At 46.9% G+C, this 18,328-nt stretch overlaps 2 protein-coding genes across 3 annotated transcripts in view; one reads left to right on the plus strand and one right to left on the minus strand.

Annotated features, from left to right (window-relative positions):
- Positions 1-7,929: 7,929 nt before the first annotated feature.
- On the minus strand, positions 7,930-13,648 carry LOC110539898 (uncharacterized). Of its 2 annotated transcripts, XR_002475910.2 has the most exons (4): positions 13,510-13,648; positions 12,978-13,101; positions 11,915-12,621; positions 7,930-11,113 (listed from the first exon to the last, which is right to left on the minus strand). XR_002475910.2 is itself a non-coding variant. In XM_021626717.2 (3 exons), the coding sequence occupies exons 2-3, from the start codon at positions 12,982-12,984 to the stop codon at positions 12,002-12,004; spliced, it is 627 nt and encodes a 208-aa protein (XP_021482392.1). In that variant the 5' UTR covers positions 12,985-13,101; positions 13,510-13,648; the 3' UTR covers positions 11,220-12,001. The 2 variants fall into 2 exon arrangements, 1 of the variants encoding a protein (XP_021482392.1); XM_021626717.2 differs by lacking the exon at positions 7,930-11,113 and having other exon boundaries at positions 11,220-12,621.
- A 464-nt stretch (positions 13,649-14,112) lies between these two features.
- Positions 14,113-18,328, plus strand: part of LOC110539897 (zinc finger protein 431-like) — a 33,385-nt gene continuing 29,169 nt past the window's right edge. The window contains exons 1-2 of the mRNA XM_021626716.2: positions 14,113-14,247; positions 15,493-15,598. Of these exons, the coding sequence (XP_021482391.1) occupies positions 15,530-15,598 (69 nt within the window). The 5' untranslated portion in view covers positions 14,113-14,247; positions 15,493-15,529. The remainder of the gene's footprint in view (positions 14,248-15,492; positions 15,599-18,328) is intronic.

The raw sequence follows: 18,328 nt of genomic DNA on the forward strand, positions 1-18,328 counted from the left end.
GTTGAAATCTGACACAAATTTAAAACAAATACTTGTAGTCAGGATGAGTAGCATAATTAGATGGTATAGAGAATAGTCCTCACTCATAACTTGGTCAGATATAGTTCTGAAGATATACAAACACCTTTCTCCTTTATAGCTCAAAGCATACTTCAGGTATTTTTTCCTTTCTTTTGGGGAATGGTACTAAATTGTAATGAGTAGCTTTTCAAGAAGATGGGTTTACACTGCTGAAGTGTACACATTCTGTAGTAGTCAGGGGGAGAAACCACTGTGAGGTCAACATTCCAAGGCTCATGCCATAATTGACCATGTGACACATGCATTTCATTTCTTTCAAACTGTTGACTTTAAAACATTGATTTTGAACAATTCTTGAACCACATGTTTGGATTAACATTTTTATAACCACATGCATGTGTGTGTATGTGTGTATAAAAGATATATGATAGAGATAATAGATAGATGATTGATGTTAGGTAGAAGGATAGATAACTGTAATAATATGTGTGCAAAAATAAAAGGAATACTTGTATAAAACATCATGATAGACTAGGGTCAAATAGAAAGGGAGGAGGACCTTCCCTATCTGCTGGAGCTAGCCAGCAGAGTCTAAGGGTTCTTGAGTCGGGAGTGAGGATTACAATTAATAAAATAACACACAGTACATAGGCTTTTTTAAAGAAGGTCCGAACTCACAGCCACAGCAAAAAGCCTTTAGCCTTTAACAGCAACTCTCCTAGCTGCAACCTCTGGCCAGAGTAGAAACATTTCAGAATAATGGGTTAATTTCCACGAGGAGCCTGAGGAAGAGGTGTGATCCTCACAAGCTATCCCACCTGCTGTCACAAACAAAAGGAGATGCACTTGCAAATTCTTCCTTGCCATCAGTCTCACTGCTGAGATTTAAATATCAAAGCAGCTGCCAGAGGCACTGCTCTTGAAACCTATCAGTGCACTATGGGAGGGACATAGGGGGAGAAGAGAAGATGGTGAGATTGGGAGGAGATAAGTGAGGGAGCCACAGCTGCAATAAAATTTGAAAAAAATGTAAAAACAAAACAAAACAAAAACACTGAAAGTTATATTCATCTCCAAAGATTATAAATTCCTAATTTTTTTTAACCTGTTAAAGGTCCATGTGAAATGAGGTAGCATGCAAAATCATTAAGACTGTGAACCTTGGAGTCTAACATATGCAAAAATCATAGCATACTTTAAAGATGAATGTGCTTTACTGAGATATGGTCAGAAAGCTTCATGCACAGAGAAGTCAGAAAGTTTTAAAGAGTGGAGAGGAGTGCACATGCTTACTAGTATATAGTAAATTTTATATATTCATCTTAGAGAAACAAAGAATTGTGACTGAAATATGAGAGATACTCTGTTTCATAATAAAGAAATGTAGTTTACATTGGACAGAAAATAATCATGGACAAATCATTCAAAATTAGAATGCCTGTCTTTAAAATGATTGTATTTTGGTGACAGTAATAATTTTTGCCTTCTGCACAGTGTGTAATTTCATTAATATGTGTAATTATACACTTCTAATTAAGATAGCAAAACTCTACCAGACTTGTAGGTTCTCCATTAAGATATTCTGCTGAATAATTATGATTTTAAAAATATGATACATTTGAGTATGGGAAATAAAAACATATCAGAAAGAAATCTCTATAGTGCCATGTGGTTACTAACCTCATTATTTTTAAAACAGTTATAAGCATGTGTAAAGAAAGTAATCATGCTTTCCTAATAGTATAAACTATTTAGGTCCCAGGGAGTGCAAATATCCAAAAATACCAGTCCTAGACCTGCTCAACATGCATTTTCGAAGGAATTCTGGTGATTAGAAAGAAACAAGCAAAAACCAAACAAACACACATATCAAAACCAGCAGTCATCAAGAATTTGTGCAAAAGTTCTGGTCCAGCAAAATAGCCATTTTTCTTGCTCCGACAAAAGGGACATATGGCTCTCTGTTGACATGTAGCTCCTATCAGGATATCAACACCCATGGTGGCCTCCAGGTTCCTTGAAGGGGAAGTAAATGGACTTGTTATACATCTCAAAACACATGTCTAGATTCCTGTGCCATCCCAAAGAGCCTCATCTCTTTCTGCACTACCCTAATTTCCTGAATAGTCTAGAAATACCCTGACTATTTTTACACTAATTAATTTATGTATAAATTTCACATCTTCATCCCAGGCCCCATCCCTTCTTTCTTCACAGTCCCACTATCATACTCCCCTCCCCCACTCCCTCTTTTTCTTCAGAGAGGCTCACTGTGTATAACAACCCACCCTGACACATCACATGAGGTAGGACTAAGAGCTTCCTTTCTCACTAAGGATAGGCAGGACAGCCCAGCTAGGGGAAAGGAAACTAAGAGCAAGTAACAGAGTCTGAGACAGCCCTCAGTCCAATTGTTAGGGGTCCTACATGCTGACCAAGATGCACATCTGCTACATGTGTTTCGAAGAAATAACATATTCAAAACTGTGTGTGTGTGTGTGTGTGTATAATAGATATATGATATAGACAATAGAGGATAGATGTTAGATAAAAGTATAGATAACTGTAATGATATCAGCGCAACAATAGGAGGCATACTTATATAGGGTCAAATAGGAGGAATACTTGTACAGTGTTAAATAAAAGGGGAGGACTAGGGGAGAGGTGTAGAAGAGGGAAGGAGGGTGGGATTGGGAGGAGATGAGAGGGGGCCACAGCCACAATATAATTTGAATAAATTCAAATAAACAATAATAATATTTAAAAGACAGTAATGTAAAAATATCATGAAATTTATATTCATTTCCAAAGATTATCAATTCCTAACTTTTTAACCTGTTAAAGGCCCAGGTGAAAAAAAGGCAGCATGCAAAATCATTACAACTGTGAACCTTGGCGTCTAGCACATGCAAAAATCATAGAATACTTTAAAGATGAATGTGCTTTACTGAGATATGGTCAGAAAGCTTCATGCACAGAGAAGTCAGAAAGTTTGGAAGAGTGGAGAGGAGTGTACATGCTTATTAGTATACAGTAAATTTTATATATTAATCCTAGATACACAAAGAATTGTAACTGAAACATGGGGGATGCTGTGTACATTTATTAATAAAATATATAGTATACTTTGGACATATAATCATGGACAAATCATTCAAAATTAGAATTATCTGTCTTTATGGTGACTGTATTTGGTGATAGTAATAATTTTTTACTTCTACAAAGTGTGTAATTTCATTAATACATGTAATTACACAGTTCTCATTAAGATAGCAACATTCTACCAGACTGTTACGTTCTTCATAAAGATATTCTGCTGAATAATTATGATTTTAAAAATATGACACATTTGAGTATGGGAAATAAAAACACATCAGAAGGAAATCTCTATAGTGGCATGTGATAACTTAACCCATTACTTTTTAAAAGGACATAATAGGTGTGAAGAGTGTAATCAGGCTTTCCAGAAATGTAATTATCCAAAAATGTCAGTACTGGACCTGCTCAACACACAGTATCAAAGGAATTCTAGTGATTAGAAACAAACAACAACAAAAACAAACAAATAAACACATATACCAAAAACTAGCATTCATCCAGAATTAGTGAAATAGTCCTTGTCCAGCAAAATAACCATTTTTCTTGCTCTGACAAAAGGAACATACTGCTCTTTACTGACCTGTGGCTCCTATCAGGATATTAACACCCATGGTGACTTCCGGGTTGCCTGAAGGGGGAGTAAATGTACTTGTTATACACCTCAAAACACCCATCTAGATTCCTGTGCCTTCCCAAACAGCCTCATCTCTTTCTGTAGTATCCTAATTTTCTAAATATCCTAGAAATTAACCTTTCTTTCCACCAATTAATTAATTTCATATCTTCATCACAGGCCCCCATCCCTTCTCTTCTCACAGTCCCACCATCATTATTCCCTCCCCCATGACCTCATTTTCTTCAGAGAGGCTCAGTAGTATGTGTACCAACCCACCCTGACATATCACATGAGGCAGGACTAAGAGCATCCTCTCTCAATAAGGACAGGCAAGATAGCCCAGCTAGGGGAAAGGGAACTAAGGGCAAGCAACAGAGTCACTGAAAGCTCTCAGTCCAATTGTTAGAGGACCCACATGTTGACCAAGCTGCACATCCACTACGTAAGTGAAGGGGGACCTAGATCCAGCCTGTGCATTGATGAAAACATACTTTGTCTCTGTCTAAGCTACCTCTACTTTTCTCCTAATATTTTCTATTTTCTTCATGACAGTCTTGGTCATATCAAGTCTGCTTCTTTTTCTCTGTGCTATGAACTCTTCCAGGTGCCTCTGAACATTATTCCTCTCTGACTCATAATAAAATTAATTTCTGTAATAATGAAGTAGCTACTATTTTACTGGTTTGTCTACTGTTCCTGCTCATACAGTTTGAATATTTAAAGTATATATTTTATTAAGTGAATATTACTATGTCCAAGACATGTTATTTCATTTAAGGAGCCCTGGTCCTAGTGCGGGTAGCTCCTCCTCACATGATGTGGAGGCCCTAGATGGATGAATCCAGGGTCTGGAGAAAGCAGAGCTGTCAGCCCTGGAGACCTTGGCTCTCTGCCACACTGCTGTACTCCCCGGACTTAGGGCATGGAATCTCCTTCCCCAAGAGCTCACACACCTCTGGCTGCACAGCCTCCCTCCCTCCTTCCTTCCTTCCCTCACTGCATGGCCCTGGCTGGCCTGGAACTCTATATACCAGGCTGCCTCCAACTCCATGGAGACCAATCCTCATCTGACTCCTGGAATTAAGGACATGTGTCCGTAAGTCTGGACCTTTATTTCAGGATTTATTTATGTCATTTTGTTGTTTTGTTTTTTTGAGACAGGGTCTCTTTAAGCAGCCCTGGCTATCCTGGACTTGCTCTATAGACCAGGCTGGCCTTGAACTCACAGAGATGACCCTGCCTCTGCCTCTCACAGGCGTGCTACACTACCCAGCTAATTTATGTATGTATGTACACATGCACGTATGTATGTAGGCATGTATGTATATATGTATTTTTGCACACACCACATGTGTGCCTGGTGTCTGTGGAAGGTGGAAGAGCATCAGATTCCATGGAACTGGTCGTGAGCTGCCAAGGGGGTGTCAGGAACCAAATCCTGAGACCTAGGTGAGTGCTCTTAACTACTGAGCCATCACTCCAGGCCCTATACTACTCTTTGTATTATCACACTTGTTGCGTGCGTGTGTGTGTGTGTGCGTGTATGTTCTATCTTCTCGGCTCGTTGCATTATTTTTTGGTGTGTGTGGGGATAAGGTTCTATCTAGCTCAGGCTGGCACCAAGCTCAGAGCAATCCCTCTGCCTCAGCCTCCCAAGCCTGGGCATTTCAGGACTGAGCCCAAGGCCTACTGTGTAAACTGTGAAGCTGTGTCTGTGCACAGCTGTGTGGGCTGCTGCCTTCAACACAGTACCAAGTTTTCCTGAGGATGAGGGCAGCTTGGAGCCTCCACCCACCCACCCACCCGCCAGGCACCTTGCTATCCTTGGCTTAGGAACTCCAAGGACAGCTCTTCTGCTAGGCACTGTGGCAGGGTGGCTCAGTGGGTGCACATGGCCCAGGCTGTACCCCAGCGCTGACAATCACAACTGGGGATACATACCTTGAAATCCCAGATCGTTATGGCCCCGTCCATGCTAGTGGTGCAGAATTTGTGACAGTCCTGCTTGTCCACCTCGTAAATGGACACCTGGCTGAAAGAAGAGTGGGACCGTAAGGTCTGTGGAGTGAGGCCAGCCCCCCAAGCCCTGCACTGACTCACAGCTAGGGGTACACTGGACTCCAGATCCCTCAGGGCCACATGTGAGATCCTGTCCCAGAGCAGGCGGGGTCACTCGCCCAGAATGTGGCCCAGCGGGCGGGCCCGAGACTACACCAGGACCTGGCCAGGTCTCCAAAGCCACATATACTGGGTACTAGTGCTTGCATGGAGCCCTAGCCATCTGAAGGTAGAGGCCAGAAGGCTACAAGTTCAAGGTCAGGGAGGCTGCAGAGATGGCTCAGAGGTTGAGAGTGCTGGCTGCTCTTCCAGAGGTCCTGAGTTCGAGTCCTAGCACTCAAAAGGTGGCTCACAGCCATCTGGTGTCAGAGGAGAGGGAGAGGGAAAAGGAGGCAGAAAGAGAGGGAGGGAGGGAGAGAAATGGAGAGAGAGAGAGAGAGGGAGAGGAAGGGAAAGAGAAGAAGGGAGGGAAAGAGGAAGGTAGAGAGAGGGAAAGAGAGAGGAAGGGAGAGAGTGGGAGAGGCAGAGGGAGGGAGAGAAAGGGAGAAAAGAGAAAGGGGGAGAGAAAGGGAGAAAGAATGAGAGAGGCAGAGAAAGGAAGGGAGACTGGGAGAAAGAGGGAGAGAGAGGATGGAGAAGGAGGGGGAAGGGGAGAAAGGGGGAAGGAGGAGAAGGGAGAGGGAGTGGGAAAGGGAGAGAGGGGGAATAAAGAAATAAGGGAAAGGTGAGGGAGAGGGATACAGGAGCTTGGGGGGGGGGGAAGGCAGCAGGAGGAAGACAGGGAGGGAGGGAGGAGGAAAGGCCACAGCCTCAGCACGGGGCCGGTAGGGACAGAACAGGGCTCAGCAGATTCGGACACAAATGACTCCTTTCAGAGCCGTCACCCCCAGGTGCTTACAGAGCTGGGCAGACAAGGGACACCCAGGTGAGCTGACCCATCTGCAGAGCTTCCAGAGACAGCCTCCTCCTTCTCAGATGCCAGCCTGGCTGACCTATGCCAGCCTGGCTGACCTAGAGGGTTGAGGCCACAGGGCAACCCGTGAGAAGGGCCTTTACACACTCACTATCATTTCAGGTTGTTATTAGTTCATCATGCTGTGTGTTTGGTACACTGGTCAGCGGACTACTGTGAGAATCTGTTTTCTCCCTTCTCCGTCCAGACTCTGGGCAGCACGTGCACCTTGTTTGACTGGCACAGGCAAGTGGGCACACTGTGTGCGGGGAACTGTGTGTGGGGGAGGGTGTGAAGGGCACATCCTGGGACTGGCATAGGCAGGTGGCAGCCTGAGAAGGGGCACACTACAGGAGACTGTGTGTGGGGCGTGCCCCAGGAATGGCATACACAGGTGGCACCCAGCTAGGGTGCCCACTTCAGGGAAGTGTGTGCAGGGGAGGGTATGTGAGGCAAGTCCTGGGAGGGGTGCACACTCATCTTGGCCACGATGCTGTTCTCTGAGGACAAACTGAGCAGTGGCAGAAACTCCGTCTTCAGAGTTGACACCCTGCGCAGGGGGAACGCACATCACACATGGTTCTCCTCCTATGTGAAGCACACACTGGGTACCAAACTCGGGCAGTGCCACCTTTACGTGAGGGTCCTACCCTGAGGACCAGGCTGGCCCTGAACTCACGATCCCCCTGCCTCAGCTTCCCGGATTCCTGGGGTTGTGGGCCTGCGCCACCATGCCTGGCTTGTAAGAGTATATTCACAGGGAGGAGTGAAAGCTTGACACCAAGGTCTCTGACATGACCTCAGTGGCCTGCTCTTTGATCTCCCCCACCACCACCCAAGGGAGAAGCAGTCTTGCCAGGCCACAGAGGAGGACATTGCAGCCAGTCCTGATGAGACCTGATAAGACTAGGGTCAGATGGAAGGGGGCCTTCCCCTAGCAGTGGACTGGGGAAGGAGCAGGGAGATGAGGGAGGAAGGGATGATGGGGAGGGAGGGTGGGAGAGATGATGGGAAGGGAGGGTGGCAGTGATGGTGGGGAAGGAGGAAGGGATGATAGGGAGGGAGGGATGATGCAGGAAGGAGGGAGTGTTGGTGGGGAGGGAGGGAGGAATGATGCAGGAGGGAGGGAGGGTTAGTGGGGAGGAAGGGAGGAATGACGGCTAAAGCTGGGCTACAAATAAAATATAATTAATATAAAAATAAAAATTTAATTTAAAAACTAAACAAAATACAAACAAAAAACAAAATAAAAGCTTGATACCAGCAAAGCTGTCCCAGAGCACAGTTCTGCCATGGCAACCCTTTCAAAAGAGAACTAGTAGAGTCAGCACGGGGAAGACTACACCGGATCTGTCCACACCATGCATCCTCATGGGGTGGCCAGGAGGAGGCCATCCCCCGTGCACGTTCCCAGGATGCCCATGGGAGGGCAAGTGCCAAGCCGCCTGAAAGGGGACTCCGGGCTTCTTCCCTTGCCACCTTCACTGCAGTCTGGTGACAAAGCACCATTCGGGCTCTCCTTGCAGACCTGGGGCGGTATGAAGGCAGGAGGAAGATGGCTCCTGTCCTGTTTGGGGTGGTGTCAGGGGAAGGAGCTGAGGGCGTGTGTGCCGGGTGGTGGCAGCAGCTTCAGCTCTGGTCTTCTGGGACAGAGACCAGGCTGGCCTTGAACTCCGGAGCCTCCAGCCGCAGCTGTATACACTTCCCCTAGCTGCCAAGGAGAGCCAGCGTGTCCAGACCCCTCGCTGCCATGTAGGGCCAGCGTGTACAGATCCCTAACTGTACCCTCCAATGCCTCCCCCCGCCAGCCAGGCGAGGACTCACTGAATGCTCTTGGAGGAGTCGGCCACAGACACTGTGATGTTGTGGCTGACCCAGGCCAGGCGGCACCAGCTGGTGGAGAAGCTGACGCCGTGCACCAGCTGCTGGCACCGCTGCTGCCTAATTCGGCCATCAGCTGGCTGACAGGCTTCTCGCACACCTCCTTGATGTAGGCTGAGAACACTCGGTTGTAGAAAGAGTGGGGAAGGAGGTGGTTTAGGATGGGCAGATGCAGAAAAGGCCAGCTAGGGATGTGCTTGCTGGACCAGCACAGGGACCCCAGTTCGGATCCGCATCACCCACAGGGAGCCAGAGATGGCAGCCTGCACCTGGAATCCAGGCACTGAGCTGGGTGGACACAGGTCTTGGGCGCTCACACACAGATAAATAAAGGTAGAGGTGAAGATACACAACAAAGGGCTGAGAGAGGGAGGCCTGCTCTCCACCTCAGCTCCACTGTCATCTCTGAGGCCTTAGGAGGTTGAGGGACAGGAAAGGGCCGGAATCTGCCTACTCTGGCCTCTTCTGACTCTCTGGGAAGCATCTGAACGTGGGTGTGGCCCCTGGAGGCCAAGGCAGGAAAACCAGGAGTCGAGGAGTCAAGGAGGAGTAAGAAGAAGAGGAGGAGGAGGAGGAGGAGGAGGAGGAGGAGGAGGAGAAGGAGGAGGAGGAGGAAGAGGAGTCGAGGAGGAAGACTTGAGGAGAAGATGATGAGGAGAAGTTGAGGAGGAGGCAAGGAAGATTTGAGAAGGAGGAAGAGAAGGAGGAAAAGGAGGAGTAGAGGAGGAAGAGAAGCCTGAACCTCAAGACTCTTTAAACAACTCTGGGCTGCACGCCTTTAATCCCAGCACTCGGGGAGGCGAAGGCAGGGGGATCTCTGTGGGTTCGAGGCCAGCCTGTGCTACAGAGTGACTCAGATAAACCCTGTTTTCAAAACCAAACCAAACCAAACCTCTAGCTCCCTAAGCCCAACTTCCAAATGATGGCGGCAGCTGAGGGTCTGCAGGGTTAGAGGTGTTGGCTTCTCCTGCCTGGGGGTCATGGGCAACTGTGAACGTACCCAGACAGTCCCGTTCTGTCTTATTTGCTGGGACAGCCAGGGGACTCTGGAAAAATAACAGACCACAAACTCCTGAGCACAGACCCCCAAGATTACCTTAGCTCCACCTCCACCACCCAGATTTTTCTTCTTAGTTTTCTGTTCATGGTGCTGAGCATTGAACCTGGCAAACGCTGGACCACTGAGCAACACTGCCCGTTTTGTTTTGTTTTTTGTTTTCCTTTCCTTATTCATTTTGTAATTAGGCCTGAGTATAAACGACAAGGCTGGTTTTCTGGAAACTTTTTACATGGGCTGGTAGGTCCCAACCTTCCTCGAGCTGTGGTGCCCTGCCCCAGAAAATTATTCCCATTGTTGCTTTGTAACCGCAAGTTTGCTGCTGATGTAAAGCTCTAACAGGGTGGCAAGTCTCCTCTAGCCTCGGGCTAAAGACAGAAAGAATGTTTTGTCTAGATACCCTCAGGGACACGTGGCTAAAGTCAGGTTCACTGTTCTCTGCAGTCTGTGGCCTGGGACACAAAATGAGGACCTGCAACGGTCCAAGAAAGAGGCTGGTGAGCATGAAGGTGCAGACTTGTAATTCTAGGACAAGAAGCTGAGGGAGGATGGTGAGCTCCAGACCAACCTGGGCTTCATGCTTCCAACTCCTTGTCACATCAAAACCCAGAGAACTGATTCGAAGAGATGGCTCAGTGGTTGACACACTTGCTGCTCTTCTAGAGGACTAGGTTGGGCTCCCAGCACCTCTATCAAGTGGCTCACAACCATCTCTAGCTCTTGGGCATCTCTTACCCCTTCTGGCCTTTGCCAGGCGTGCATACCCACATGCACAGAGATAAATAAAATCAACTGACTTAATAACTGAAGAGAGGCTGAGAGAGAGATGGATGGGTGGACATAGCATGAGCTCACCCTGCACTTAAGACTACCGACTCTGCCTAAGATCCCTCATTGTACTGGCCAGGCTGCTGTGCCCAACGACCTGCTGCAGCTCCTGCTAACCCTATGGCTGAGTCCATCATGTCTTCTGCTACTTTCTCTGTCCATCACTGTGCACCAATTCACTTGTTCTTTTTCTCTTTCTTGAGAAAGGGTCTCATATAGTTTGGCTGCCCTCAATCTCGGTCTGTAACTGAGCCTCTAATCTTAGCTCCACATTCAGTGCTGGGTTTACAGGTGTGCAGCACCTGCCGGGCTTCTGCAGTGCTGGGGGACGGTAACCAGCTCAGCAAGTTCTCTACCTGCTGAGCCTCAGCTCCTTTTCTAGAACAGGAAATTCCCTTTATCGCTGAGCTGCTCACAGGTTACTGTACTTTGCAAATAAAGGAGCCCAATGGGTACCTGTCAATGCTGAGCAACAGGCAGTGCCCATGTATCCTCACTTGCATTTGAAGTCTCATGACCCTGCAGCCAGCAAAATGTTGTTGGGGTGCCAGGCAAGGAGAGGAATGTGGAGAGAATTGGCTTAATGTGCTTGCTCACCCACCTGAGGAAGGAGAAAACCTAGTTTACACTGTCCTCACAGACAAAAACAGCAGCATTTTCCAAGCCGCCCCATAAACCCCCTCCAAATAAAACCGATCTATACATTCATAAAAACCATTTCAATTCTGAAATCCATAGGCAACCTTAGCTACATTTACAGAGTTAAGTCGTGTACGCACCATCACTTTTAATGTTGTAAGACTATCCTTTGACTTAGCTTGAGTATTTTTTTTAAAGATTTATTTATTTATTATCTATACAGCATTCAGCTTGCACACAGATCTCACTATAGATCTGTGTGAGCCACCATGTGGTTGCTGGGAATTGAACTCGGGACCTTTGGAAGAACAGTGAGTGTTCTTAACCTCTGAGCCATCTCTCCGGCCCCCTGGCTTGAGTATTTTCATGAGCTCCCTATAGTGCACAGCTGCTCCTGCTGAAGGCTGGCTTGCTCTCTGTCAGGGAAGAGCTTCCTACACAGAGTTCAGACTGGCCTCCGACTTGCTGTGAACCCCACACTGGTCTCAAAGTCAAGCTAGAATTACAGGCCTGTGCACCACACTGGCCTAAGTGGCTGACGTACAGCTCACATTCAGGGACTACATCTGTGACCACAGTAAGGTCCAGCCTACCTATGACCTCTCAGGGAACACCTACAATCAACTGCTCCAAGGCAGTCAGGAGGAAACGCATCCTACCTGAATTAAGAAAAGTCGGGGGCTGGAAAAGGAAGGATGGAGATGAAGGGATGAAGGAGGAAGCGGAGGGAGGAAGAAAGGGAAGGGAGATTAGCATGGCTCACCAGTCGTTTTCAGACTCAAAGTAGCAGACTGAGGAGATGAGCCGAGCTCCACTCCCCACAGCAAACTTGTTCTCCAGCGGGGACCACTTAACAAAAGTGGCACAGTTGATACTGAGTGAGGGCAGGGGCGGTGGCAACCTCCCCAAAGCCATCAGCAGGTTCTGCTGTCTCCAGCAAGGGCAGGGGCAGTGGCAACCTCCCCAAAGTCGTCACTTCTCCAAAGCCCCTCCTCCTTGGCCCCCCAGGGGACCTGCAAGGTGGTTGTGCACCCTGGCTCTCCACTTCTCCAAAGCTCTTCCTTCTTGACCTCACAGAAACCTGCGAGGTGGCCGTGGGGCCTGGCTCTCCACTTCTCCTTAGTCCTTCCACGTTGGCCCCGCAGAAGGTGTGGGCGGTGGCCGTGCATCCTGGCTCTCCACGTCTCCAAAGTTCTTCCTCCTTGGCCCCGCAGAGGGTGTGCAAGGTGGTCGTGTGCCCCGGCTCTCCACTTCTCCAAAGCCGTTCCTCCTTGGGCGCCCAAGGGACATGTAAGGTTGCCGTGGCCCCTGGCTCTCCTGGAGAACCCTGGGTCTGTGGCAGTGGCAGTACAGCATCTTTAGGTGGTTTCTCTTCCCTGTCAGGGTCTGTCCCCGGGGGCACGCCTTGTACCCAGGCCTGTGCAGGCTTTGGGATCAGGTCGGGGTTCCAGGCAGCTTGGTTCTCCAGGCCTGAAATGGGAGAATGTGAGCAGAGAGAGAACGGGCCCAGCCCAGGACTCCAATGTCAGTGTCAGGACCTGAGGTCTTGGTCGGGTTCGGGGGAGGGGAGTCGATCTATAAGAACTGTTCCCCTGGGTGCTTGGGGAGAGGGAGGTGGGGGTGGGGGGATGGGAACTGGGGCATTCTGGGAAGAAGAGGGGTTCCAGAGGCAGGAGGACAGGTACTGGGGCATTCTGGGAAGAAGAGGGGTTCCAGAGGCAGGAGGACAGGAACTGGGGCATTCTGGGAAGGACACTTCATGACAGCATCCGGGAGGAGACCCTGGCCACGTGGACCACAGGGCCTCAGAAAGGAGCATCACTCACCCAACATGGCCGTGCTCCCGTAGTCCTCCGTGCTCTCCTCGCACGAGCCATTCTGGGGGTCCAAGGCCAGCTGCTGCCATTCTCCCCGGGTGGGAGATCCAGCCTCGGCCTTGATTGGGGTGGCCTGGAGGGGCGCAAGACCTCAGTTAGTGCTCGATGTCCCTGCTGAGAGCAAGGGGCTGGTGAGCCGAGTGACAGGGTAACAAAGCGTTCCATGTCATCTCGACTGAACTCAGGGACCCATGAAACGCAGCTTCGGGGCTAGCCTGAGCTAGCCAGCATCTCCCAGCAGCTTTGACTGGGCTGAATGGGCGGAAGGGAGACAAGGGGGGTGCCAGCGTCCACCTCCTCCTCACTACTAACCGGTAAACAAGGGAACGAGCTACGAGACCCTTGCCGTGCCTTCCTGGCCCTGGACTGTGGCTCTTGTTCAACACTGACACCCCGAAATACGCCCTTCCCTTTCGGAGCCCTTGACACGGCGGCGGGAAGACTCATTCGCCTGAGGTCTCGGGGTTTGGGGGATCCTCACCTACGGGGAGGTCGGGTGCAGGGCGCGCGAGGAGGCTGAGGAACTGCTCGAGGACCAGCAGCTCCAGCATCTGCTCCTTGGAGCGCCGCTCGGGCCGCAGCCAGCGGCGGCACAGCGCCTCCCCAGGGCCGGAAACGGCCCGTAGCGCAGCCGCCAGAAGGGTCTCCGGATGTGTCGGGGTCCCGCCAGTCCCCGGGGTCCTTCTCTTCCTCCTCCGCTTCTGCATTCAACGTCAGCACCACCGAGCAGGCCGCCGCCATCGCAGCCTCCGGGGCCCCGAGACCCCGATGAGATTCCCGGAAAGCGGGGCGCGCGGCCACTGAATCCCAAAAAGCCGCCACCACAGCTCACGACCCCGGCAAGGGCACCAGCGGGAGAAAAACAAACCAGGTCTCTCCATGTGCCCTGGAGGACTATGTGGCATCTCCACCTCCCAGCGTTTATGATGCTCGAAACAGCGCGCAGGGGATTCTGGGATTTGTAGGCGACTCAGGGTCCACGGTCCAGGCAAGGGACAGGGACAGGGAAGGACGCAGGCTCGTGACTACGAGCAATCCCAGGATGCATCGCGCCCCCCTTGACTCCATTTTTGTAGTTCTTACGTACAATTCCAGAAGTCCTTGCTCCGAAGCCAACTTTGTATTTCTCAGGCCGGTGGGTCTCAGAGGCGATGTATCTTGGACCGTTGGGACTTCCGTGACCAGCAAGAGCTCCGAAGTGAGAAACGAAGGGATAAAGGTCTGTCTGTGACTAGAGGGTTTGCTTTTAAATCCCCGTGGCGGGGGCCAGGGAGATGGTGGGGCGGCCTCGGTGCCTCCGAGCCCGTAAGTCTCGGCTCTCTGCGGGACGGATCTGGATGCGAAGCCTTAAGGGGCGGGACTTCCGCCAGAGACGCGCTGCTACCCGGAATGGTTTTCCCAGGTCCGAAGTCTTCTTATCCCAAGCAGTTATGCTCACACGTGGGGTGGGGACGGGGAGGAAGGGGATTAGGAGGGATTTTGGGGTTCCCCTCCTCCCTCCTCTGTCCACTCTTCGCCTTCCATCCATCCGCCCGGAGTCCCCGAGCGGCTCGTGCGTGGGGCAGAACCGAAGGCAGGGGGATGGCGGGACGAGAAGACGCACAGTCCTCCGCTCCCTCCAGGCCTGCGTGCTTTCTGGGAGACATGGTTGCACCCCGCCGGCTATGCACGACCTTGTATTGGTTGTTCTGGCGCCCTCTGCTGGCCTGAGGGTGCACGAGCAGGGAGGATCCAATAGATAATTTTTAGGGGGCTGGGGGTTGAGTAGGTAAGGTGCACTGGGCTTAGTTGTTAGGGTGCTGGGGACTGAATACGGAAGGATCTGGCCACCTCTGCTGTTCTAAAGGCATATACATATGGGCAAAGAGAAAAAGTAAGAGATGGAGGAGGAAGAAGAGGAAAGGAAGGAAGGAAGGAAAAAGAGAGAGAGAGAGAGAAAAGAAAAGGAAGAAATAAAGAAAAGGAAAGGAAAGGAAGGAAGGACGGCAAGAAAGGAAGACAAATTCCCAGCTAATTTAAACTTGGGTACTATTTGCTGATGATTTGCTGAATTTGAACCAACATACACAGGTAAATGTGAAGGTATTCTGTCGTCATATAAGTAACTGAAGTTATTCAACATGGTAAATAAAATATTTCAACCAGAAGGAAGGTGTAGAATATGGCAAACCAACACATTTTAGTTAGAGTCTGTATCAGCTAGGAATGACTTGATGAACTTTTTCAGAGGAAGTCTCTCATATTCAAAGGCAAGAGCTTTATCCCTGGCTTAATGAACTTTCTCTAGTCACCTACACTCTCCCAGTACCCAGAGGATTTTACTTACATAAATTCTGGATTGACAGGTTTGATTGCTTACCTCCTGCTTTGCTATGTAAATATCATGACCCATATCCAATTTATATAGAGATTAAATCAGAAGAAAATGATGTGGTGACCATTTCTGAGCCCAGCTATTCCATAGGGAATGCAGTGTATGCAGTGTCCCATGCCTTCCATAAATGCTGTTGAGCAATATTGAAATGGGATCTAAAGAAGACAGAAACATGGACTGGCTTCTTCCATACCAGGTAAGCCTCACTCATAAGCAAGGGAAGCGTCAGGATCTTATATTATTGGTAAATAATTCACTATCCTCAAAACAATAAAACATTTTCATCCTATAGTTGAACGTATAAGTTAAAATGTAAAAAGGTTCTGTTAAAGTAAGCCTCACTCATAAGCAAGGGAAGCATCAGGATCTTATATTATTGGTAAGTAATTCACTATCCTCAAACCAATAAAACATTTTCATCTTATAGTTGAAAGTACACATTAAAATGTAAGAAGGTTCTGTCAAAGTGTATGTGTATATATCTTACATGATTTGGGGACTGAAAGCACTCATTTGAAGATATTAAATTTGAATGTCTTTCAACAAATGTTTTCCTAGTGTGAGATGAGTTTTGTAAGATACAATTGTACACAGTGTAAAAATATAGCATATCCAAAGCAACTATTTCACCTAAAATACAATCTGTATTTATGACAAAAAACCATAAAAAGATCCTTTTTGTGGACAATAAATAGCCTGTCCTCGAGTCAGCAGTAACAGAAAAGTAATTGCTTTCACAGATGATTTAGTATTAATAAGGTAAGATGAATGTGAAACTAAAATTGTGGTCCCATTAATAAATTTTAGAACACAGACAGTACTCATGAGCCTGGGCCGTAACCCAGCGTGTTAGTGATGAGTGTAATATGTGGGTTTTAAACCAACAAGACATAAACTGGCACTCATTTACACTTATGAGCCTTGGAGATCAACTTCAAGTAGGATATCAAGATGATTACTGAGCAAGTCAATTGAACTTTTCATTCAGTCGATAGGTAAATAAAAGATAAAATGTGAATGTTTGTATACTATATACTTTAGTATTCTGGGAATCAGTAATATTTGATGTTGATATTGAAATAGTCTGTAATTATGGCCTCCAGTCATGATGTATTAGATAAGTATGTCTCTTGTACAGATAACTGAGTAACTATATAGAAGTTCTTTATAACACAAGTTATTAATTAGTTAACACAATATTAAGTTGTGTTATTAATTTTCAGAAGTTGATTTTTTGTAATCAAGATAATACTGGTGTCTTCACAAAAATATAGACGTGTTTCTTTCTTTTCCCTTTTGTGAAATACTTTGAGGAATATTGCAGTTAGTTCTTTGAGACTCTTGTAGAATTCATGCTGAATCACTAGACCTAGGCTTGCTTTCTTTTATATTTTTTTAATTGAGAGATTTTTAAATTATCATTTCTATCTTGGTTGTTACATGTCTGTTTTAATAATTTACTTCTTGATTTAATGTTGTTAGATTTTATACATGTAGAAGTCTACCCATTTATTTTTTTACATCTAAATGCTTAGTTGAAGACTTTTAAAATATGAACCTATGATTCTCTGCTTTCCTCAGTGCATGTTGTAGTGTCTGTTAGATCAGGACTGATACAGTTGACATGGACTTAAAAGAGAGCAGACAGATAGGCATTTCCAAAAGCAGGGTTTTTCTCTCACTGATATGCTAGTCTTTTGAGGGGGGAAGTGGAAATTCTGAGCTGTAGTCCTGGGGGCTGGAAGTCTTATGTGGCTTGATAGAGAGAAGGACATACCGTGGGGGTTCAGTGTATAAATTTCTGGCCTTAGTCCTCCCTTCTGTAGTCATGTGTGGGTTTATTTTTGTGTATTTGATTCAATTCCATTGACCCACAAGTCTGTTTCTCTGCCAGTACTATGCTGTTATTATTACTCTTGCTCTACAGTATAATTTTATATCAGGGATGGAGATAACTTCAGAAGTTCTTAATTGTACTGGGTTGTTTTAACTATTTTTTTTTAATATGATGTTGAGAATTCTTCTTTCAAGGTCTGTAAGGAATTGCAGTAATCTATCTCTAGATTTCTTTTCGTAGGATGACCATTTTTGCTGTTATTCTTACTGATTCATAAGCATGGAAAATCTCTCCATCTTCCGATATCTTCTTCAATTTCTTTCTTCAGAAACTTGAAGTTTTTTTTCATATAGATCTTTCCCTTGCTTGATAAGAGTTAAACCAACGTACTTTATGTTATTTGTGACTACTGGAAGGTTGTTGTTGCCCCAATTTCTTTCTCAGCTCACTTGTCTTTTGTAAACAGGAAGATTTCAGATTTTTTTGAGTTAATTTTATGTCCAGCAATTTTGCTGAAGGTGCTTATTAGCTGTAGGTGTTCTCTGGTAGAATTTGTGGGTCCACTCATGTATACTATCATATCATCTTTGACTTCTTTCTTTCTGATTTGTATGCCCTTGATCTCCTTTAGTTGTCTTACTGCTCTAGCCTGGATATGGTGGATGATATCTTTAATGTGTTCTTGGATTTGGTTTGCAAGTCTTTTATTGAGTATTTCTGCATCAATGTTTATAAGAGATATCGTCTGAAGTTCTGTTTTTTGGTTGGGTCTTTGTGGGGTTTACGTATCAAGGTGACTGTGGCTTTCTAGAATGAGTTTGGTAATGTTCCTTCTGTATCTATTTTGTGGAATACTTTGAGGAGAATTGGAGTTAGCTCTTCTGCATCAATGTTCATAAGAGATACAGGTCTGGTAGAACTCTGTGCTGAAACCATCTAGCCCCGGGCTTTCTTTTTTTTGGAAGGGAGATTTTTTTTTATGACTGATTCTGTTTTCTTGGGGAATAAATATTGACTCTATTTACCTGATCTTGATTTAATTTTGGTAGATGTAATCTATCAAGAAAATTGTCCATTTCATTTAGATTT

The sequence above is a fragment of the Meriones unguiculatus genome (genome assembly GCF_030254825.1).
Source record: "Meriones unguiculatus strain TT.TT164.6M chromosome 13 unlocalized genomic scaffold, Bangor_MerUng_6.1 Chr13_unordered_Scaffold_34, whole genome shotgun sequence".
In the NCBI taxonomy this organism is placed as follows: Eukaryota; Metazoa; Chordata; class Mammalia; order Rodentia; family Muridae; genus Meriones; species Meriones unguiculatus.